The sequence below is a fragment of the Rhineura floridana genome, chromosome 12, assembly GCF_030035675.1.
Source record: "Rhineura floridana isolate rRhiFlo1 chromosome 12, rRhiFlo1.hap2, whole genome shotgun sequence".
Classification (NCBI taxonomy): Eukaryota; Metazoa; Chordata; class Lepidosauria; order Squamata; family Rhineuridae; genus Rhineura; species Rhineura floridana.
The window spans coordinates 45,020,588-45,044,288 of NC_084491.1; the positions used below are offsets into that span (position 1 = coordinate 45,020,588).

The following is a 23,701-nucleotide window of genomic DNA, read 5'->3' on the forward strand; positions in this document are numbered from 1 at the left end:
CTTTAAAAGGTTAGAGCAGCATTTCTTAAAAACAGACATAAAAAACCCGATTACTCATAATTGCTCCAGTTACACACCACTGAAGAGGTGGAAACATTAAGCCGAGTAGTATTACTGACTCTCATTGATTAGAGGTACCAAAATGACTGGATAGAGGGATGACAGATCAGACCCAAGTTGCTTCACCACATCAGCCTGGCCTGCTGCAACCCTGTGGAGCTATAGATGCCAAGAACTTTGCCACACAGGTCCCTTCCAGCTGGAAATGTGTTTCTTCCACTGGCTTCACACAAAGGCAAAACCCACCACCTCTGCAGCTTTCTAAACAAGTTGAGTTGAGCTTGGATTCAAAGATTGGACCAATATTTACAGAGCGAGTGCTTTGTGACAACCTCAGGAAGTAGCAAGAGTAATCTTGGTCTCAAGGCATAATGCTCCACATACAGCCTCTGCTACAGTTAACAGCCAAGGGAAGAAGAAGATGAACCCATCACTTCGAGAATGTGCATTTTCTGAATGCCACATTTTCCACATGGCCTCCTCTGAGGTGAAATTAAATGCCAGGTGTAACTTTGTTACCCTCACTAGAATTCTGGGCAATGAAGTCAAGAGCTCATTTTTCCTGCTTGATGTTACATACGGCACCAATGTAATGTACGCACAGCTTGCTCACTTTCGCCCACAACTGCGTGCTCTAATGTGGCAAGAGCTAACTCAGACAGAACATCTAGCAAGGGCACACTCAGCAGCTACACACACACACACACACACACACACACACCAACCACACACACACACACACACACACGGAAAGAAGGCAAAGAGTCCCTTCTACGGATTCACCTGCCAAGGGAGGAATGGACAGACATATCTATGCCTCGTGGTAGGAATTCTAAAAAAGAGGTTACAAGCAAGTAGAAGAGATGCTACAGCCACCACCTCTATCTATCCATCCGCCCATCCATGTGCTGCATTTCATTTAAATTTATTTAGGAGAGCATAAAATGACCTGAATTACTGTGCGAACTGAATGGACAACAAAGTCAGCAGTGGGCAATCACCAGCAAAAAGAAGCAACATGACTTCACAAGGAATAATGGCTCTCAACACCTTAGGCCTCCCGTCACACTCCTAATCAAAGTGGCTAAGAGCTGTAAGAGGGCAGATCATTCTTACAGGTGAACAGAGAGAAGCTCCAGCCTATCTTGATTAGGAGAGCAGGCCAGATAAATGTTCCCATCACTGAGCTAACAATGACAGCCAAGGGATACTTCTCCACCCAGGCACGTCCCAAAGGGCGGCACTGTTGTCAGGTGATAGAGCAAGGGCAAGTTAAATTGCATGGGTCTGACCTCTTCAGTGGCAAACCTTGAGCCACCAGCTGCTTGAGTCAACTGGAAATGTAATGGAACAAGAGCCCTGCTAGATCACACCGAAGGTCCATCTAGACCATCTGTTTGCAGTGGCAAACCAGATGCCTGCAGAGACATGAACACAACAGCACTCTTCCCACTTGGAATTCCCAGGAACTGGCATTATTCATAGGCATACTCCCTCTAGCCCTGGAGGTATACAGCCTTCAGGGCTAGTAGCTACTGATAACCTTGTTCTCTATGAATTTAGGCTGTTGCTGCCAATCTAGAAAGTGTATAGCTTTATCGGGGTACAAATATCCCCCCCCAAAAAGAAGTATTTATAGAGAGCAGTCAGCGTATATGGCAGCTTACCAAGCTACTTCTGCAAAACAGACAGGTTTCTGCCCACAAAGTTTTATCATCCAAAAGAAGGTAACAGAGGAATTCTGACCATTATCCCTTTGCTCAATTAACTGGATTGGAATTGGAAGGCTGGAAGGGGTTTGCACAAGTAGATAGGTAACAGATACAGACTGGTCTGTATTTCCAACTTATAGAGCTCTTTTCCCTTGGGAGAAAAATATTTATTCCTAAAACACAGTAAGAATTGCTCAAAATCTACCACAGCTGCTTGCTTTAGGTAGCTGTAGCTATGACGAAATAAATTGCTTTTTAAAAATCCCATGCTTTAAGAATAAAATATCCCACCCGGAAAGAGACAATTTATGAAAATGTGTTGGAAGTGCAGACCAAGCTTGCAGCCTCACCCCACAAAGATGCCACAGAGTTCAGGTTAGGTGATCTTTTACCTGGTGCATAAAGCTATATCCTAAACCCAAGTCCAAACATTTGGGAACACGCCATACACTGCAGGAGTCTGTTCAAAATGCCTTGTTTCTGTTTAATGGAATAGCTTTTTCCTCATGAGAAGTAAGATCCATGGATTCCTGTTTCACATACAAATTCTCCAAGACTCTGTAGTCAGAGATTCGATTTACCCAATCCTTAAGGCGCAGGGCAGGGCAGGCACATATTTGTCCCATAAGAACTATAAATGTCTCCAATGTATAGCTGAGGCTTTTGCACATGATGCACAGGAGATCTAGACTAGGGATTGTAGATAATGCTAATCCTACTCAGAGTAGACCCATTGAACAATGGATATGACTAATTTAGGTTTGTTTATGTCAGTGGGTCTACTCTGAGCACATTCTACTTGGATACAATATTAGAAAGTCAGTTAAACCATCATGAGGGCTTTTCTGCATATTGATGACACTGGAACCCAAAACTCCTCCTGCAGTTTCGTGTAGATGCTGACAAGCACAGGGGATAAAATGTAGTCTGGCATGAGAAGTCCCCCAGCACCACTTCTGGAATTGGGCCTCCAGACAGCAGCAGAACCACTGAAACACCATGCCCTTGACTCCCCAACTCACTGAGCCTCTTGAGGTATATGATGGCCACTGGTACTGAAAATCACTGAGCGTGCCAGAATTAGGAATAGCGTTGCACTCTCCCATTCTTCTCCCGGTGACCAAAGCAGTTTCCGTGGCAGCCAAAAGCAGGAGAGCGTCATTGCCAGGCTGCTCTGTGATATTATGGTTTAAAAGTTTCATTCTATCAGGAAGCTGGTGTTCTTCAGCCACGCTGGTAACACAGCTCACAGTATCAGCACTGCCATCAGCACTCTCTTTCACAAGGCCTTGAACATCCCAGATGATCACATAGAGATGCCTTCTACCAAGCCAGGTCATTGGCCCAGTTTTGTCTACTTTGACTGGCATCAACTCGCCAAGGTCTCCGCCAATCTCTGCAGCGCTGTTACTTAGAAGTGTTTTCAACTGAAGATGTCAGGGCTGAACTTGGAATCTCCTACATGCAAAGTCATGGATCCAGGTCTCTCTCACCAATGGCAGCGGAGGGTGGAAGGGTTTTCTTTGAGCTCTATGTTTCTTTGCTCAAGACAGGATACTTTTTGGAACACAAGAAAAGCCTGTTCTACAGGGCCAGTAACTTTCCCTGACTAGCTGCTTAAATCAGGTGTTAATGCTTTAATTGGCATGATCAACCCCGCCAAGACGTACAACCTTCTAAGGAAGTTGTGTAGGTGCCACCAGAGGTTGCATTTGTGCTATTCATGTTGTTCTCTTTAGTAGAGAAAGTATACCCACCGTTTTCTGTATTCCAAACAAACATGGCCTTACACGCCCTTTCCAACTTTACTAACGTACGATTCCATGTTTCTATGTCTTCAGCTGTTGGGGCAGGAGGACCCACAAGTGGGTTACATCAGGGAAACCCACATACCCCACTGCCATTGCACCTTTCCAAATGTTATTTAACCGCCTTTTTAAGTGAAAAATCAGGGAGGGGGAGAGAAACTGAGGAACCCAGAAACACAGCCAAAGTGAAACCCTTATTGTAGAAGGATGAGGGAAGGTTAACAAGTGGATCTCGAGTCACAAAAGGAGGCTAAAAACAAACTTCAAAACAGATTTCCAGCTCGAATTCATTATCCACCCTCCATCCTAAGGTCCCAGGGCAGTTTTAAAATACAAAAATAGCTTACAACAACTTACAACAAAAGTAAGACGAGTCCTAAAAAAATAAAAATGATGTTATAGGTGAACAAATCTATTTATTTATTTGTTTATTTATTTATTTATTGTTTATTTATATCCTGCCCTTCCTCCCAGCAGGAGCCCAGGGCGGCTTCCTCACATACCCCCTTTGCCCCCCACTATTGCTTAAGATCTCTGCCCCCCACTGCAAAAAAACTCACCTAGGTAAGCACAACTATGGTGATGTTTCCCACCAGCCCGGAAGCTAAACCAGTTTAAAAATCAGTTTTTTTCATTAGTGACAACACAATTGTGTCTTTTTTGTAGCAAGGGGAAAATTAGTAGGATACTCAAGAGGGCTCTACATTGTATATGGCTATTGTTGCCTTTCCTAGTTTAATTATTGTTCATTATTGTTTAGCTAGGAAGCTCAAAGTAGACAACTGTTTGAAATAAATAAATAAATATAATCTGTCTTTGGGCTGGGGGTGCAAATATGCTCTTGTTTATTGTTTGTGCAACTGCGCACATCTGCAGCCTCGAGCTGGAAAGTATACAGGAATGGTGAGGCCTCGCTGGGATAGAAGTGCACATTTTAGTGGTTGAAAAGGGCTGTAGGAGAGCATGGCATTCCAAAGCCCTTGCCCACACAGCGTGGGAAGAGAACCACACCCACAAAGTCTGAGCAAACTCTTCTGGGTGTGTTGCTGTGGAAACACATTTGCATCCAGTTCAGCTGTTAAGAGGAGACAAGCAGGTACAGAAGTGGTACAGGTTTGTCTCTCTGTGAGCTGCCCAAGAGTCGTTACTCAACTGAACTTGCCCAGTGATCTATAAAGCAACCCTAAAGCAGAACAGCCTAAATGAAGCAAGCCAGCAGTCTCTCCCCCCCACACACACACACTGTTTACCCTCAACTGGTGGAACAGACATCAACAGCTCCATTGCTACAGGTAAAATAAAATGTAAATGTACTGCCTTCAAGTCAGTTCCAATTTATGGCGACCCTACAAATAGGGTTTTCATGGTAAGGGGTATTCAGAGGGGGTTTACCATTGCCTCCCTCTGAGGCTGAGAGGCAGTGACTGGCCCAAGGTCACCCAGTGAGCTTCAGGGCTGTGTGGGGATTTGAACCCTGGTCTCCCAGGTTGTAGTCCAACACTCTAACCACTATGCCACACTGGCTCGCACCCATTGCTACAGGCCTCCACCATATTTTTCCTTTTTCCCTCTAGACAACCAATATGTCACCCAGACACAAGTTAGCAGCCATTCTGGAGGTGGTCAGTGGACTGGAGATGTTTGTCTCAGCTATTCACAAACTCAGTGGAAAGGAGACGACCACTCCTGCAGAGAAGCAAGAAATTGCTCAAATGGGGCTGGGGGCAGGTGAGGGGAGGAAGAGAAGAAGAAACAGACTCAGCACTATGTGACCATCCACCGTAAGAGAACCCAAAAGGCCATTAGGGCAGCTGAAGAGACTATTCTGTTTTTCATTTATTGGGTTTCCAGTTCCCCTGAATGGAACAGTGGCTACCATTGCTAAGAAAGGAGGACTAGATCACACAGGAAGGGGAGAGCTCAAACCAACCCCAAAGACACAAGGACAGCAGCCAGCCACCACCACGAGGGCAAAAGCAGCCACCTGCCCTAGAGGAGCTATGGGATGCTGCCACTGCAGGCAAGGAAGGTTGCCACCGGGTCGATGGAACAGACCCCACCATGAGCAATGCCGGCTTAGGCCAGGATGCCACAACACGCCCAATTATAAACAGAACTGCTTTCACACACACACACACACCACTTTCAGCCAAAGCAGGAGCCTGGCAGCAGAGGTAAGACTCGAGGTTTTAAGCAAAGCTGTCAAATCTTCGTTCCACAGGTCACAGACAGGGAGGGGGCAAGGATTTCCTGTTCAGTGCAAGAAATCCAAAGCTAGAGCATAAGCAGCAGATGGCAGCCCGGCAGCCTTTGCTTGGAAACCTTCCGTGAGCCAGAGTCCCCCCCCTCCATGCTCAGGGCCACTGTCCAACTGGTCTTACCATCCAGCAGTTTCCCCAAATGTTTAACTGAAATCTACCCCCCTGCAGTTTCAGCCCATTACATCCACTTCTGCCCAGGAGGGGGGGGGGAGGAGAATCAGAGAATGGCTCTTTGGCCTCTTCCTTTCATATGACAGAAAGCTATTATGTCTGTCCCACCACAATTTCAGGCTAAACACACAGTGCCATAAACCTTTCCCCACCCCCAAATATTTATGCCCACTTTTTCCTGCAAAAAGGAAGCCCAAGGCTACTTAGACAAAGCAAAAAGGCAAATGATATTATCTGACCATTCAGTTCATACTCAATACAAGATCCATAAAATGTCAGCAAACAAAGGGAGATTCATCTATATTCTTCTTGAAGGGTGGCCCAGAAATGGACACACTACTCTAGATGAGGTTGGAGTAAGGCAGAAGTAGAACTATTGCTTCCTGCAACTTGGAAATTAGGGTTTTATTAACACCACCTAAAAGTCACATTAGCTTTTCTTGCAGCCATATCACACGACTCACGTTCAACTTGCAGTCAAACTACAATCCCAAGGACCTTTTCACGTGGCAGGTAACCCATTCTACACCTGTGCATTTTATTTTGTATTTGCCTAAATTCAGAACTTGGCAGTCTTCTCTACTGAGTTTCATTCTGTTTCAGCCCAGTTTTCTATTTTATCACGGCAATTCTAAATTTTATTCTTATCATACCAAGGTGTGAGTTATATCTAAGCCTTCTAGTTTTGGGTTTTCCACAAAACTGAAGAACTAGTATGAGTTCCTCAACTTTTCTATCAAAGCCATTAATAAAAATGTTGGAAGAGTGCCATGCCCAGGACAGAGGCCTGCGGCATTCCACTCAAAAACTCCCTCCAGCAGGATGAGGAACCACTGGTGGGCTTTTAGAATAGCTTCTTCCAATCAACTGTGGATCCATCTTTCAGGGATGCTTGAGGTGCAAGCCAAGCTTGTAGTGACTTGCTTAGAAGCAATTCTCATCACTGAAGAATTAAAAACATTCGTTCTAGTTTCAAGAAGGCTGCCCACACACGTATGTGAGGGCAAGCCGGCTAGTAAACCCTGTAGCTTTGTTTTCAAGGTCAGCCTAGGGGCCGTGTGTACAGATGACCAGCTACAACCTACTGTAGAGTTCGTCTCTCTTTAGATGCAGCCGAAGAGTCTTTATTAAGAAAAAAAGGAGGGGCGAGATGAACACTCGCTTTGCTTTGTTCTTCAGCTCCAAGCAGCTCTCCTGGGCCTCTTAATCCCATGGAGTGGTTGTTATTCCTGAACTACAACAGTATCCATTTCAGAACATAAGCCTATCTAAGCTTCCGGGAAGCCTCCCTGTGGATCTGTTCCAGCACGCTCCACTTTTGTTCCATGAAGCCTGGGCAGTAGCCGCAGCTCAGCCACTGCTGTATCAGATTCCACCTTTGGCCTAAGCATTTACAGAGCTGCCCCCTTTCTGAACTGCAACCAACTGGAGCACCTTGTTTGGACCTCAAGAGTGCTCATATGCCAAGAATGATGTCTCTATACAGCATCAAGCCCCACGGTGAGGGATCGGCATCAAACCTGGGCAGATGAAGAGATCTCTTCAGGAAAGATGGCCACACAACACTCTGCAAAGGCTTGGGGCATGCTTTGAGAGTTACAAGCTGCCTCACGGCCTCCAGCTTTGTACTTTTGTCACCAACTGCAGGCTAGGCAAATGCAGAAAAGGATCTTGGGGTCGGCACAGAGGCAGCACCAGGACAGCCGAAAGTCCCACTAATGTTTGCAGCAGCTGTAGCTCCATGCAAACATACAAATATGTGAATAGACACAACACAAAAGTATCTGAAGCACTGCAGAAGCCAAGGGGAGTTTTCAAATGCTTAACGCTTAGCAATGGCTCTTCGGTCCTGTGATTTCTGTCGCATGAACAACGATGTGAAACGCTGCAGCAGCTTCAGTCTCTGGATCCCAGACAAGTGCCACTCGGAGGTGATGGAAAGTTCATGCAGCATTTGTGTCATTCATTAGGATACAACAGCCTCCTAACCCTCCACACCCTACAGGTCCAATGTCGCTCTGGATGTTTGGTAACCCACCTCCTGACCTGCATCATCTTTCCACACTGCTCTTAAGCCAGAAGAGGCAACTCTCTTCTTGCAGGAGGGTCACAGGTCCCTGCTTGCCAGTGCGGCTTCAAAGTGACGGCAAGTCCTTCTCCTTGGCCTCCATGCGCCTGACCTGCTTTGTTTTCCTCTCTTCTCCCTCAAAGAGTAACAGGGTATTGCTCGTTGCCATGGCAAAAACTGCAACACATTTACTTTACTTTCCCCACAGATTTCCTGCCTTGCTGGCGTTTGTTCTGGATTGCTGGCACTCTCCACTGCTCCAGCACTTTTCTATACTCTCAACTTATTCAGAAGACGCTATCAGAATTGCAAACCAGTCAGAGTTTTGTGTTGTTGTTTTGGTCTGTGTTTTTTTTTTTTAAGGTTGCAAATATACCTATTGGAAAAAACTTTGGTTAATAGGCATTGAAGAGTTTCGTGGAAGGAGACAGTTTCTCTTCGGCAAAATCACTTCGGGCCAAGCTAAATGCGGGGCAGCAGACCAGGCTGACATGAAAAAGGAGGCCACCAAGGACTTCTCTAGATGGACCGATTTATTGAGCATTCATCCCAATGTGCTTACACAAAGGCTTGATCATATCTTGTTTTACTGCGTATTCGTTCCAGTTTGGTTTCATCCTAATTTGCTTGCATCTTCCCATTGATCATTAGTTCATTCCACACTTTTCAGTGCACTTTCCCATCACTTTCTGAACCACAAAATGCCTGTCTTTTTTTAAAGTGGATGTGTTACACTTGAACAGAGGACTTTAAACCACTTTTAAAAGCCTGTATTTCTCAGTGTGCACCTGAGCCCCTCCTGCAAAACACTGACAGTCTGGAGGGACTCTTCCCAGTGGATAATTCAGAGTACATTGGGAAGGAGGGTTCTCAAAGCGTTTGCCTGCACTCTCCCCAACCCAAAGCCACTTGCCAGCCATTTTTCTTGTGATGGGGCTCCAAAGCTGTAAGTAACCCCCACTAGGAGAAACATAGTTGGGGGAGAATGTGCAGGTAGAAGGGTTTAGCATTCCCCAGGTTCTGCTGCCACCCCATTTAGTTTGTTTCAATGTTGACAAATAACTGCTCACTGTTAAAATGTTAACATTTTTTTAACTTCCACTTTCAGATTTGGAAAGGGGGGGGAAATTATACTACCAGAGGTGGGAAATTCAAGCAACTGTATTCTACTCAGAATGAAATTAGTGGGCCTAAGTTAGCCATGTTCATTAATTTCAATGGGTCTGCTCTGAGTATGACTAACACTGGATACAACTGATATCAGAAAACAAGGTCAAAATGTATGGATGATGCAGGACAGGGATGAGGAACCTGTGGCCCTCCAGATGTTGTTGGACTACAACTTCCACCATTCCTATAGCTAATGGTCAGGGATGATTGAGAGTTGCAGTCCAACAACATCTGGAGGGCCACAGGTTCCTCATGTCTGGTGTAACAGATCCAGGTTCAAAGAGGCATATTGAAGGTGGACCAAATGATTCTGCAGACTGGCACTATGCCAAAATAAAAAAGAAGAAATCCAGAGAACTGCAAAATCCACTTTGAAAAACAGAGCCTCCAAAGGAATCTTATTCAAAATCCCACTGTGTGCACAACCACACCTTCCTTGAGCAAACCAAAGTGATCACAGCCACGGACAACCAAACACCATTACCTTAAGCAGCCATTTTTTTTTATTATTCCAAAAAGAAAGCATCTATGCCAGGCAAAAGGATACAAACTGAAAAGAAAAGCCACCATTGAAACGGCATCCATAAATGCTAGTGCACGGAGCAAAATACCAGGACCTCTGTGGCCTGCATGCCAGCAGATGTTTCAGGACTACAGAGTTCTGGCTTGATACTCATGTCATCAGTGAATCAGGGCCAGTTTTAAACTGAGATTTAAACAATAAATTACTGCAGTTAAATGGAGTTTCTTGGGATACCTAGGCTGCAGTCCTAACCTCACTTACTTGAGAGTAGGCCCCACTGAATTCAATAAGAATTCTGAGTAGACTGGTTAGAAGTACAAACTGTGGGCCATACACTGTCAGAGTACTAGAAGATGAAGAAGATGTCTGTCAAGTGGGGAAATATTTACTGTCCAGAAGTAGCACACAAATGCTTCCCTTCTCTTAAAATGGAACATAGGAAGTTCCCTTTACCAAGTCAACTTTACCTTGGCCTATCTAGCTCAGCATTATCTATACTGAATGGCAATAACTCTCCAGGTTCTCAGGTAGGGGTCTCTTCCACCCCCCACCTGGAGATTTTGGAGACTGAATCTGGGACCTCCTGCACGCAAAGCAGATGCTCAACCACTGAGCTATACCCCTTCCCCAGAGCTTACAAAGCAGCGCCACATCCATCCTATTCTGTTAACCCTACCAATTCTGACATTTATTTTTCATTTTAGTGATCAAGCTGTAAGCATTCTTATGGAAGGAGATTCACTGTTGCTCAGCCTGATCTACCCATATCGTGGTGAACTTCCACAGCAGAGTCAGCTCAAGCTGCTGAATCAGCTGCAACATGACTGACCCTCAGTGAAAGAGGTCTCACCAAGAGGGAAGCCTAAATAAGAGTGGCACTGGAAGGAAGTGTGAATGGTCAATCGCCAACCCAACTGTACCCAGAAGGCAGCTACTGTCCTTCCTCATGCCATGCCAAAAGACAGTCCTTGGTTTTAGCAGTCATTCTGGGAAAAGAACTACATGTTATCTTGTCAAAAACACCTGTTACCAAACTCATGGGTGTTGAAAGGGACTCCATTTGGAAGCGAGAGCCCAAGCAGGAAAAAGCAGCTTAACTATTCAAATCTTGAAGCCTGGCTGCAGAAGAGTTGGAACAACAGGAAAAGGAGACAATTTGCAGAGCAGATCTGATGGAGAAATGTTAAGTACCACCCCCTTCATGAGCATGATGTTAGGAATCCTGCATCTGTCTTATCATTGATAGCTCCATTCTGTCTCTTAAAAATCTTCCATTCACCTGCAAAGCTGAGGTTAGTCAACCTGTCCCAAGGTAAGTAAGGTATTAGCAGCAAACAAGCTACTTGCCTGCCTTTGCCTCTATCAGTGTCAGAGATGTAAGTTTTCAAGTGCTGGCAGGCTATTTACAAACTCAGCATAATTATGTTGGCTCTATAGATTTATATGACTGAAGCATAGAGATCTTCTGGGCAGGATTTTTGAAAGCTGGAGTGGTCCTCTGTGCACACTGTTGTCATTATGATGACTACTTCATCTCACTGGCTCAGAGAAAATTCATGTTATGCAGATTTCATCTTATCTCCAGCACACCTATGTTGTCTCACAGCTGGGGAAGTCACAATCCACATTTATAAAACCACCCTTTCTCATCATGGGGCCCAGTTTTAAGGAATTTGTAACCTCAATAGAGATTCCCCCCCAAGCTAGTTTATAAGTCCCTCCTCCACACACTTTACTCATAGCAACACACAGCTAAGCAAAACACAAGGCAGATGTAAATGTCCAGGCCTGCCTTGGCTGGCAATGAACTCCATGCCAGCTCAAGCATGTGAACAACACCCCACCTTCCCTCCTGTGATGTCAGACTGGAACATCACCGTTCACCAAAACTGACAAATGAGAACTTCCAAAGCAGAGGAAGGTCACTAGGTCAGGTTTGCATCCAATGTGCTACTGCAGGCTCATTCCCATAAACACAAGCCCTGTTTGCCCCCAGATTCTAAGAGGGAGATTCTGATGCATGGTGGGCAGGAAAGCACTGCAACAGTTGGATTCGGAAGAGGGAGCAGTCACGTTCCCTTCTGTTACACAGAAAGGACACACTGCAACCTTTTGTTGCAGGTCCCACTTGTGGGAATTAACAGGTACTCCAGATCTGACAGAGTCACTCAAAAACAGAGTTAAATGCTACACTTTCTTGGAGGAATCTGGTTAGTAGCTATTCTTTATTTACTCAACTCAAAGGGAGACTACCAGGCCTTCTATGCTTCAATGTAGTCTTCAAGATTTAGCACCAGCACAAGAAGGATCCTGAATCACCCTCTTACACCTGGCATGCTGCAGATGGGGCTTTGCTTGCACTCTTTAAAAAAAAAATATTTATTAGATTTACCTCTCCCTGCCTCCTATGATTTAACATTGAGCAAAGGAAGAGTTCTGTGGTATTCAAGAAAGTAGCTGGAAATGTCTTCAAGAATTTTCTTTTACTGGGACCAAGTAAAAGTCACATAATACCATTACTGTTTAAGGGGAAAGTTAGTATCCATAGCCGGCACTCCACTTTTGGGTGCACAAAAAGACTAACATTTAATATTTACAGCTTTCAAACAGTTTCGGGATAAGATAAAACCATGTGACGAAACTGACAAAAAATGTAATCAATCCAGAAACAATGAGCTCCCTCTGCCACAACACACAAAAAATGGTACTGCCACCCACCTCCCACAGGAGCCATTGGCCAACATCCCCACCAGGGCAGAGAGGAAAGTCAAAGCAAGGAAGTATTTAGGAACTTTCTTAATTTGTAGCAATTTGTTTTATCTGTAACATTAGCACTGTTTTTACTTTGCAGTTGTTTCAGTTTTGCTGCAGCGCCTTGTCAGTGGCCATCCTGAATGCCATTCATGGGAGTAAGATGACATACAACCATTTGAATAAACAATTAAAGAGACAATCACCAAAGAAACTTTTGTAGATTCGGAAAAGGTAGTGCGCCATACAGTGCCCCCAGGCCAAGCAATATCAGGAAGGTTAGAACACCAGTGATGCAATTCACATCACATCAGGCGCATTAATAAAAAAGGCTGAGCTACAGTCTGTTAAGAGTGGCACAAGAGTGGCCAGTAAATGAAGAATTCTTGGTTGCACAAAGAGAGATTCTGTAGCTCAACAGACTCTCTGTTACCCAAGACACACACCAAAAGAATTGTTTCAGAATAACTCTCAGTCCTTAATCATCTTTAGAAGTGGTGACTAACCTCCATGTAGAAATCCCCAACGCATACTGAAAAGGCGGCACTGTGATGTTCCTATATATTAGTGTATATATGGTAAGTGCTGGTTGTTTAGAGTATACATGGTAAGTAGTGAAAGAGGAGGGGGAGTGAATGGGCAATAGAATGCTTGATGATTGGCTGAATGTTTAAAATGGCTGACAGTATAAATGAAAGGATGACAGGTAAATCTGGGGGAATGTGAGGTGGTGAATTGTGGAATCTGGGGGGAGAAGAGAAAGAGTGGATGGCTTGGTGGGGTTTAGAGAGTTGTTTACCAGGAGGGAGGTGGAGTTCGGATTAGTATTGAGTAAAACCATATGCTTATGTGCCTTAAGAAGAAATCTTGTTAATCTTGTTAGCTTTGTTATCTGTAATAAATACTTAATTTGGTTTACCAAAGGCCTGATCCTTGGCTGGGGTTTCACAGACCAGAAGGGAGGGTAAGGTAATGACCAAGGCTGAAGGGGAACTGTAACAAATGGTGGCAGCGGTGAAGAGAATAACAATACCAGTATTCAGAGTCTCTGGGAATACTAGTATTGGGACGTTACTGGTGGTTGCCTAGCAGGGGGATCTGTTGAGATCTGTGCTAGAGCGGGGAGAGAAATCATAAGAGAGAGCGGTCCGGACTGGTGGAGTCCCTGGTGGTGCCTAGAGACAGGCAGTAACCACGAGCAGGTAGGAACCTGACAGGGAGAGCCAGGGAAGGACGCATCACAGGCACCACCAATATTTGGGGCTTCTCCAAGGACCTTTGCCATAGAGTTGCAGCAGGCAACTATCCCTTCAGGCTTTCTGGAAAGCCTCAGACGACTCATTTGTTTTGATTGGCCTTTGCTAACCAACTTTTTCTTCTCCCATTTGATGAATGTAGGCTGGAATTTTATTATGTCATTGGAGTTTCTGAGTTTGTTTTTAACTTTGTGAATCTGTGTTATTATTGGGTTTGGTAATTTTTTTATATACACTTAGTTCATTGTTTGCAAGCCATTTGGGATAGGTTTTTTCCAGAAAAGAGGATTATAAATATTTTAATATAGAGAAATAAATAGTGAACAAGGCTCCAATTTGCAAAGGAGACATTATAATATTGTGGATTCATGTGCAGAGATCTTCAGGGTTGATCCTTAAAAAAACACCAAGTGACTCGCAGAATATAGATCTGACCAAAGTTTCACCACAGGTAACACAAATGTTGAGAACTTCGTCATTTTCATGCCAGTCATCAGCTAGTGCAGTGGGGGGAGGGAGAGAGAAGGGCATTAAAGGCATGGAGCCGCTTCTCTTGCCCCCACCTGACAAGAAATGCGATCACAAGCCACTGATTCTATTTGTTTCTTAGAGCCATTTCCTCCCAGGAGTGACCTGGTTTCCAGTGGTTTCCAACAGTGACTTAAAAATCAGGACATTTAGTTTCCTGGTGATGGCTTACCCACACTGCATGCAGGCTTCTGGCTTCATCTATGCCTGCCACCCAACATAAGAATTCCTGTGTGATCAAGACATGCACATAAGAATGTACATGCCGTTTGCCCAATTATCATTTTCTGTTCCTAAAGGAATACGATACAGGACACACTATTCACAAAGCTGGTCTGCCAACCTTAATCCCCATATCCTGACACTGCTGTGGGAAAAGAAGCTGTAGCACAACCATCAGGAAAAGGGAGAGAGAAAAAGACATCGGCAAATGTTATTTGTCTATGAAGTTAACAGAAGCAGAGTTGCCTGGCATGCCAAGCAAATGGTTCACTATGTGTCTTTGACACTGGATAACATAAAGAAACCCTAAGCAGTTCAAACGCAAGATTTGATCCACCTTAAATCTCAACCTTGCGGACAGCTCTCCAGTACCATCCGAGAGGAGCCTGAGGAAAGCCCAAAGTCCTGCTCTTGTACCCTCAGAATTGACCATAAGGAGGCCTTTTCTTTGAGGCGGATTTGGTCAGCACTGGAGCTTACCCCCACATACACACTTTTTCATCTTTTCAGGTCTCACAAATGGAGCTGTTTTGACACACGCAACCACCACCTGTCGAGAGAGCAGAGCTGGATGTGCTGAACATTTCTTTTGCTGACTACACAAAAATACTTTTAGAAGTTAAGAGTTGTTTAGAGCCTCAGTAGCATAGTTAAATACATTTTGGCTATTAATGCATTCTTCTGCCTCTAAGGAGTGTTCAGGGAATCACAGAGTGAATACGCTGGCAACAGCTCTGCCTTCTTTCCACATCCTTTCAACTGCAAACATATCAGACTTCTCTGATAAACCACAAGCCCCAGGAGCTCTGCTAGAGAAGGTGTCTTTCCAACAGATGTCAGACATATTTCACAAGACTCAATATTGATAGAGGGGAGGGGCAAATAGGGAAGTGGGAGGCATAGTCCCTTTGCGCTGCAAGTGAAGGTCTGAACCCAAAAGGGAGCACAGGCAAAAACTAGCACTGTGACACAATCAGGAGGCATAAACCTCCTAGTAGCCATGCCCTGCACAGCAGAGTGAGGTCTATGCACAAGCAGCAGCAGAACAGTTGAGGGAAGAAAAACTGCCTGAAGCCCACCTTCTCATTTTTGGCATCCAGGCAAGTCATAGACAGCAACTGTTCCCAACCACTGCTCCTTCTTCCCCACTGCCATACAAGGCGTCCTGCACACTCCCTAAAGAACAGAAGCTTATCCCCAATTCATCAGATAGCATGCCTCAGTTTTATATGGCAGTACATTTCCCTGGGATGACTACAGAGCACTCGGCAGACAGACAAAACAGTGGTTACTGTTCAACAGCCTTTGCCTAAGCATCAGAAGACCTTCCTCTTTCAACAAGCTTTTTGAGACTTTATCCCAGTCTGCATCTGTGTTGGAATTGCTTTTTAATATTTTTTAACCTTTTTTTAAAGATGTCTTCAAAGCTTTTTTAAAAATCTTTTTATGATGTTTTTAAGTGTTTTTAGTGTTTTTGTTTGCCACCCTGGGCTCCTGCTGGGAGGAAAGGCGGGATATAAATATAAATAAATAAATTGGATCAGCCAGGAAACCATATTTGTCAGTAGCCACCAAATGTGAAAAATCACCAAAACAAAAAAACAAAAAAAACAAGCAGTTTCACTTTCCTGGTTAACCTATGGGTGACCTGTGAACCAGCCTGGGAGAGGAAGTGCAATATTGGGGCTGGTGGAAATGCCCCTGGATGGCAGCTCCTGGCAAGTTAAAGTCGCTTTCAGCTTTCGATTACAAAACAGCTTAAATTAAAATGGGGGCAGAGATTCAGATAACATACCGTCAACATCTCAGATTTATAAGGCATAAGTTTGGATGGTGTGTGAGGAAAAGACTGCACAATCAATAACACTTTCACCTTAGTCTTGCCAGGGTTGCCCACAGCATATGGCATGGTAGTTAGCCCTTGCAAGTTGAGCTTCTAGAAGGAGAAACCATGGAAACCAAGAATTAAACTACAGAGACAGTTTGAGTATGTACGTCAGCCAAAGTCTCCCTGGCCTTCCCAAGAACACAGGATGGAAGGACTGCAGCATTATTGGGCACTTGCACATCTGTAAAATGCAGTAGCTACTGCTGCACAGAATACTATTGCATACGCAAAGGCATGTACAGCAGAATCTTGTGGGAGAGAATCAGAAGATCACTGACAAGCAACCTCTGCCAGAATAAATCAACAGATAAGAGCTTGAGCGTTGCCACAGTTTCACAACAGACACCACACATACACTACGCAGCCCAGTAATGGGCCAATTTCATAAACCCCTCTCTGCCTGCAGACATACCACCAGGTTGGGAGCGCAGGGAGTTCTGCTGTCAGTAATTCAACAAGGCCGCTACACAACAGCCTGGTAGAGAGGTCATAAAGCATTTTTCCTCCTCCTTGTGCAACATCAGAATGTTAGAGGAACAAGGTGAAAGGGCACAGGAAACAGAAATGGAGGAACACAGTAAGATATCCTGCAGGTGTCCTGTTAATACCGCCAGAGAGGCAAGTTGGGTTCCTGTCTGGCTAACAGCAGCATCCTTGCCATGTTAACAGGATTGAAAATCAGTTCCTCAAAACTCAGCCTTGCATACACACATACACCTCCCTCACTTTTGTTTCACAAACAGTAGCCTTTGCACATTGTATCCAATAAAACACAGCCTGCATTTTTCAGAGCAATAACATCCCATGCCACAATGCCCCATCACTGTGAGATTCAGCAAACAAATTTTCTAGGTTAGCAAGAACCCAGTAGGTAAATGGACTATCATCACATTTTAGTGGAAGGGTTCAAGCCTACTTCAAAAGAGCTAACGAACAAACACCACCTTGTGGCCTTGCCCACAAAAGTAAGCTTGCTAGTCTGAGGCCCAAATAAGTTCCTCAGACAAGAAGACTGAAGCAGGGCTCCTTGGAAACTTACAAGTCATCTCTGTAACTAGCAAGAACTTAAGTTTTGAATGAATCAAGTCCCTGAGATTCCCAGGAGTTTAAATACAGCTGACAAGTTCTGTGAAGCTTGAAAGTTGTTGGTCCAATATGATGCCTGCTTTCACTTACTTTCCTCCTCTAAAATGATCCTGCGGAGTCAGAAAACAGAAGCACGTTCCTCTATGCTTTGGGCAGTCGCTTTGCCAATATCACTGGGTTACATCTACAAAAAACACAACTCTGGTATCTGTAGCTTTACCAAAAGCAGACAGAGGAGGGACAGACAACCTCCATTGATCCTCTGCTTCACAATTCCTATCACAAAAAATAAGTGCAACATTTTGAGATTTCCCCACGGCTCCATCTGTCTCTACGTGTTAAAAGTGAAGCCAAGCCCCAGATAGGATATGCCTGTTAACTAAAAAATACTGGCCAGCTTTCCAAAGGGGGGAGATTTCCCCACACTTAACCGCTTCAGTACTAGTCCTTTGCTGAACACTTCAGGCTTTCTGGTGGACTTTGTAAACAATTGCACATTTGTTTCTAAGCTTGTTTGCAGCCAGCCAGCCATCTCTGAATCACTGCAGTGGCCACGTCCAATAGAGACCACAGAAAAGCACAAGGACTGGAGAGACCATGCATAAACAGACTTCTACTGGTCATGCACTCTGCTTGCCAGAGACAAAAAAGAGAGAGAGGCTTAGAGAACCTTTAGAGGAAAAGGTTTTGAGAGGCACAAAGATCCTCTGCCCCCTCAACCAAGTCTACATTCTTCTCTACCTGTGCCCAACCCTCACCCCCACATGCTTTCTGCTTTCAGGAATTCACTTTGAACTCTTGACTGAATTGCAAACTTAGGTCAAGCTGAATATTCTCAGAATGCAAGCTGCTCAAACACTCTCCTTCCAAGGAGCAACAGCTCCTCTCCACCCACTGGCAGAAGTGAATCAACAGGTTCAAGAAGCATTTTGGATTCACGCAAATCCTCCTTGATCCAAGAAGCCATGAGAGAGTCATTGTACAATTAAGACTCACTCTGAAGACAACCATTTCTGTTGCTCCCAATTTGTTTCCGGGTCCAATTCAAAGTGCTGGTTCTGACCTTTAAAGCCCTAAAGGGCCTTGGATCAATATACCTGAGGGACCACTTATGTCCATATGTACCTGCCGGGATTTAAGATCATCTGCCTCTGGTCTCCTCTGTGTGCCTGGAATAAAAGAAGTTAGACTGACAGGCACGCGGGAGAGAGCTTTTTCAGCGGTGGCCTCCAGGCTTTGGAATACCCTACCCTAAGAAGTCCGCTCTGCTCCCTCCCTGTTGGTTTTCCAGAGACTTCTGAAAACGATCTTGTTCCGGAGAGCCTTTGGGAGGGACTGAGGGTAGAGCCTGACACTGATTTTATGCCGTCTATGTTAAATTTTACCTTTGTAGTCCCTTTACTACCACTCCCTATATATATGTATATATGTGTGTGTGTATAGTATTTTATGTATTTAATTGTATTTTAATGTTTTTGTGATTTTACTGTTTACAATTTTATTATGTACATGTTTGATTTTATTTTTGTAAGCCGCCCTGAGTGCCCTATTATAGGGTAGAAGGGCGGGATAGAAATATTTTAAGATAAATACATGTAAATAAATAAAATAAACTGGGGGGGGAGACTTTAATTGGAGGTTTCTGGTGTAAGATGCAGTGGGCTGTATCCAGACTTGTAATAAGCAGAGTCCTGATTGTGCTGGAGTAAGGGGATGGAGTGGCAATTTCAATCCTTTCTTTCTCATGCAGCCCCTGTAAACCTGCTCCAGAGGATTCCAGAACAGCACAGGAAGTAGGGCTGGGGGCAAGGGAAAACAGAAGCCGCCGCCGCCTCCCCCCACTTCCTAGGAGGGTGCTTCTGCTGGGTCCTGGTGCTTTCTGCAAATGGAAGGAGCCCTTGCATTTGCAAAGTGGCAAGTCTGGACACAACCCAGGGGCTCCTCAGTCAAGCTTCCACATTTAGGAATGGGTTCCAGATCATAAGGGATACAAGAAGAGTGACAGGGAAAGCTCTCAAATTGTAGGAAGAAAAAAATATAGTTCCTGTCTGAAGCTCCCGTTATTCATTAACACAGCCTTCAGTCATCCACCTTGCCCTGATATTTCACCGCCTTCAACATCAATCAAGCTCAGTAATTCTGCCTGAGTTGGCCTTTTAAAAGACGGATTTGCTAATAATGGATAGATCCAGCGAGCTTCTTAGAGCAGAGATGGGAACCCAAGACCCTCCAGATGCTCCCATCAGCCTCAACCAGCATGGCCAACGGTCAGAGATGATGGGAGTTGCAGTCCAGCAACATCTGGAGAGCCACATGTTCCCCATCCTCATTAGGGAGAAAACAGCAGTTAACCTCTGCAAGAGCTGAACTGTAGCACCAGCAGCTGTGGGCCACCTCTGGTGCAGCATGCTAAGTACGACAGAAACTCACAATCCCAAAGCTACTGCTCTGCCTGCCTTCTGTACAAGGCAGAAACAAAATGTCAACACAAATAAGGGAGCTAACCTGGACGCTCTTCTGCACAGCGCTGCATCGCTGCCCCGGCACCAGATTAACAGTGGATGAGGACCAGGAAAAAAACAAGAACAGCAGGGAACAGAAACGGCATTCTCACCTGACATATTCCAATACTAAAAGAATTCCTTGTGACACATACATTGGTTAGTGAGTCAGATCCACAGATCAGCAACATTAGATCAACACAAGACTGCTTCTACTTCTGTCACATACTCTTTGTTGCCCAAACGGCTGTTCAGAATGCACATCATCTGTCCAAGAGGCCCAGCAGCCAAGAAGCTACCCAAAAACATTCAGGTACATGTTCAGAGATAGAAGTAGTTCCTGTGTATGGATCCACTGACCTGCTCTGTAGGGTTAGTTCAAGGTGGCACCTTGAAGAATGACTAATTTGTTGTGGTCTAGGATTTCATGGGCTAGAGTCCACTTCATCAAATGCATGAACTGTAGTCCTCAGTCGGCAGGTATATATACACAAATATGGATGTAAAGGGGGGAAATGTAAGAATTAAAAGGCAATGAAACTCAAGAAGTACAATCTGTGACAATTCAGTTAGAAGTTTCATGCATGCAAAAAATGAGCACAGTAACCCTTCATAGCAACAATACTTAGTGATACAGAACCAAAATTACATGGATAGTGGGCCAAATATGTAGTCTCCCAATAGTGTTCTCATCCATTTGCCTTCTTCCCTCAGAACTATATTCCTTTCTCCCTTCAGACCCAGAGTTTTAAAGCACCACCCGATCAGCTAGTGTCCCTGCCCACCTCCCACCAGTCACCACAGATGAACTAACACAATCCAGACCACACCTTTCCACAAGTTGAACGGTGACTGACTACTCAGAAGGTGCTTACAGGGCAAAAAGCTTGAGGTGACTCCTGCCAGAAGTCTGGCTTCATGCTGCAAGGGAAGGTGTAAGATTCCAGGGCTGCTGCCACCAAACTAGACCTTTCCTGCCACAAACAGATGTATCCATTGGCTCGGATTCTTGTCACATGATGAACAGAATAATGTAGACACAGTTTCAGAATATCACACCTCAAAGAACAGAAACACCAAAGTAAATCTCAAACCAGTAGAAGGGGGATTACACCACGACAGAGTCATCATCAAACCCGGCAGGTACAGAATGGTAGCTAATGGACCAAAAGCCTATGAAACAAATGGCCTGCAGAGAAAGGCGCCAATCAACATCTGCCAACAGATGCCAGAACTCAGAGAAGTGGCAATGCTCACAGCCCTTGGTCTTCCCAACACAGAAGCACTCCAATCCCTCTTGTGCTGTGTCCTTTATACTAAAATTTAAATAAAGTGAAAGCCTAAACAAAGCTTCTGAACAGTATTCTAATTATTTTGGAAGTCAAGATCATGAAGCAGTTGCCCAAAAGATAAGATGGAAAGGTCTAAAAAACCCCTCCACGCACCCCTAGCAACGCCCCCACCCCCCACTGTCCTCTGAGCGATGCTGGCTCCGGAGTCCTTCGGCCCCTCTTCTCCTCCCCGCAGACACAGGCAGAGTTTTCCCTTCGCCCAGCGCACCCTGAGCGCAGATGGAGGCCTGAAGTGCCCCTTTCGGATGGGCCATGTCAGCGAGACAGAAAACAAGGAGCCGCAGGCTAAGGCCGGAGCTCCGGGAGCGCGGCGAGGGGCCGCGCAGCCAAGGAACCCGCGGGCCGGCCGGGAGGGAGGCGAGCCCCGCGACAAAAAGGACCAGCAGCCGCCCACGGCGGGCACGGAGCGGGGCGGGAGGACTGGCTGCCAGGAGCGGGCAGGACTCGGCGGGCAGGAGGAGACCTTGCCTCTCGCCCGCTACTGCTGCTGCTACCGCTGCGCCGCCGCCGGGCCCGGAGCAGCAGCAGGAGGTGAGGCGCCGGCGCGCTCCAGCCTGGGAGAACGGACGGAGCTGTCAGGCGGCCGCTTGCTCGCTCTCGCTCGCTCGCTGGCCGGTCGGGCGCGGGAGGGGGCGCCCCTCCTCCCCCTCTTCCCCCCCTCACCTTGACGCGCGTGACGAGGTGCGTGGCCAGCTTGACGACGGCGAAGTTGCCCTTGCCGATGGTGCGCTCGATCTCGTAGTAGCCGATGCGCGCGGGGCCCGGAGGCCGGGCCGCGGAGGGCGGCGGGGCCGAGGGAGGCAGGCGGGGGCCGGGCGCCGGGAGGGACGGAGCCCCCGTGCCGCCGCCACCGGACGCTGCAGCCGCCGCCGCCATCTTGTTGTGGGGGAGCAGCCGCCCCTCCCCCTCCTCCCCCTCCCGGGGCTGCGGCACCGCGTGAGCTCATCCGCACGGGGGCGGGACCGCCGCCGCCGCCATGGCAACCGGCGGAGGAGGAGGGGCCCGCGAGCGCAACAGCGGCGGCTCTGACGCGAGAAGGACGTCAGCGCGCTCGGGCGGCGCCACCATTGGCCGGGGGCGGGAGAGAGAGCGGGACGTCGTACGGGGAGCGCGGAGGGACAAACCGCCCGACTGTGGCCGGCGGTGCCTCCGGAGAGCGGCTGGGTCGGGCCATCGGGGCCGCGGCTCGTCCCCCCCGCCAGTCATGGAGCCCCAGAGGCGCCGACGGAGAACGAGAGGGGGGAGATCCCAGCCCTGTCCGCCTCGCGCCTACTCTGGAGCCCCACGGGGCACAGACTGGTGCCCCAGGCCCGGCAGCCTTCGCCCCTAAGAGGGAACGCCGGGCATCTTCGCCCAGGTTCGGCCTCGCTGCCCCTTCGGCCCGGTCGGCGGCTGGGTGGCTGTCCCGCGGGGCCCGTCGCACGAGCGCCTTCTGCCTGGCCATGGCTAGCGCGGCTCTTGCTCCTGCCGCTGCCGCGGGGTGGGACCGGAGGTGCCGGCCGCGTTCCAGCGCGCAGGAAAGCGCCGGCTCCCCGCACCCCTAGTTCCCAACAGGGTTCGGGGCCTGCCGGCCTGGCCCTGCACACCCTTCCCTCTCGGCTAGGCCATTGGCTCTGCCCCCTTGACCGGCTGCTGCTGCACAGCGGCAGCCCACCTTTTGGCCTTCTGGGTGGCGTCCAACACGCGTGCTCTGCAGCGTAGCCCCGCTGATTGGCCATGGCTCACTTGGGCCCATTCATCCCAATGGAGCTGCCCCGAGTACAACAAGCCTCCCCCCTTGCTGGAGAGTCGCCCGTCCAGAAGCAACAGCGACGCCAGCTGGTCACGCGCCGGCAGCGGGCAACATCGCCTTCTTAAAAAGGAGCATAGGAGGGCGCTGCCGCCACATGCAGCTGGCCTTGAAATTTTTGACCCCGCAACTCAGGGACACATCAGACCAGCACTAGAAGAATTGCAGCAGAGCTCTGTTGGAGATCTGGTTCTGTGTCCCCAAAACACTTTGCTATCCCAGTCTAAGGGTGGTCCTAGTTCCTTGTACTCCCCCCCTTCACCATGTACAAAGCAAGTTACTGTTTTGACACTTCTTTATAGCCTTTGCCCAGGCACCTTTTTGCAGGGGAGTACCATGCAGTTGCCAAGGGACCTACACCGGAGGTCTGGGGGCAATACTGTTCTTATCTGCTGGTACCACCAGTACTTACACAGTTCAGAAACCAGTAAATCAAGCAGAGAACTCTTCATTTTTTAATCAGTAGGGCCCCTTGCAACCACCAGAAGACCTTACATTAGGTCAGACCATTGTCCATCAAACTCAGTATTGCCAACACTGACTAACCACTGCTGT

General features: G+C 46.8%; 1 protein-coding gene across 3 annotated transcripts in view; it reads right to left on the reverse strand.

Annotated features, from left to right (window-relative positions):
- Positions 1-22,353, reverse strand: part of SIK3 (SIK family kinase 3) — a 103,965-nt gene extending 81,612 nt beyond the window's left edge. For 2 of the 3 annotated variants that reach the window (XM_061593424.1, XM_061593423.1), the window contains exon 1: positions 22,021-22,353. In XM_061593424.1, coding sequence (XP_061449408.1) covers positions 22,021-22,233 — 213 coding nt within the window. In that variant the 5' untranslated portion in view covers positions 22,234-22,353. The remainder of the gene's footprint in view (positions 1-22,020) is intronic. The other variant, XM_061593422.1, reaches the window with a different exon arrangement.
- Between the last annotated feature and the right edge of the window lie 1,348 nt (positions 22,354-23,701).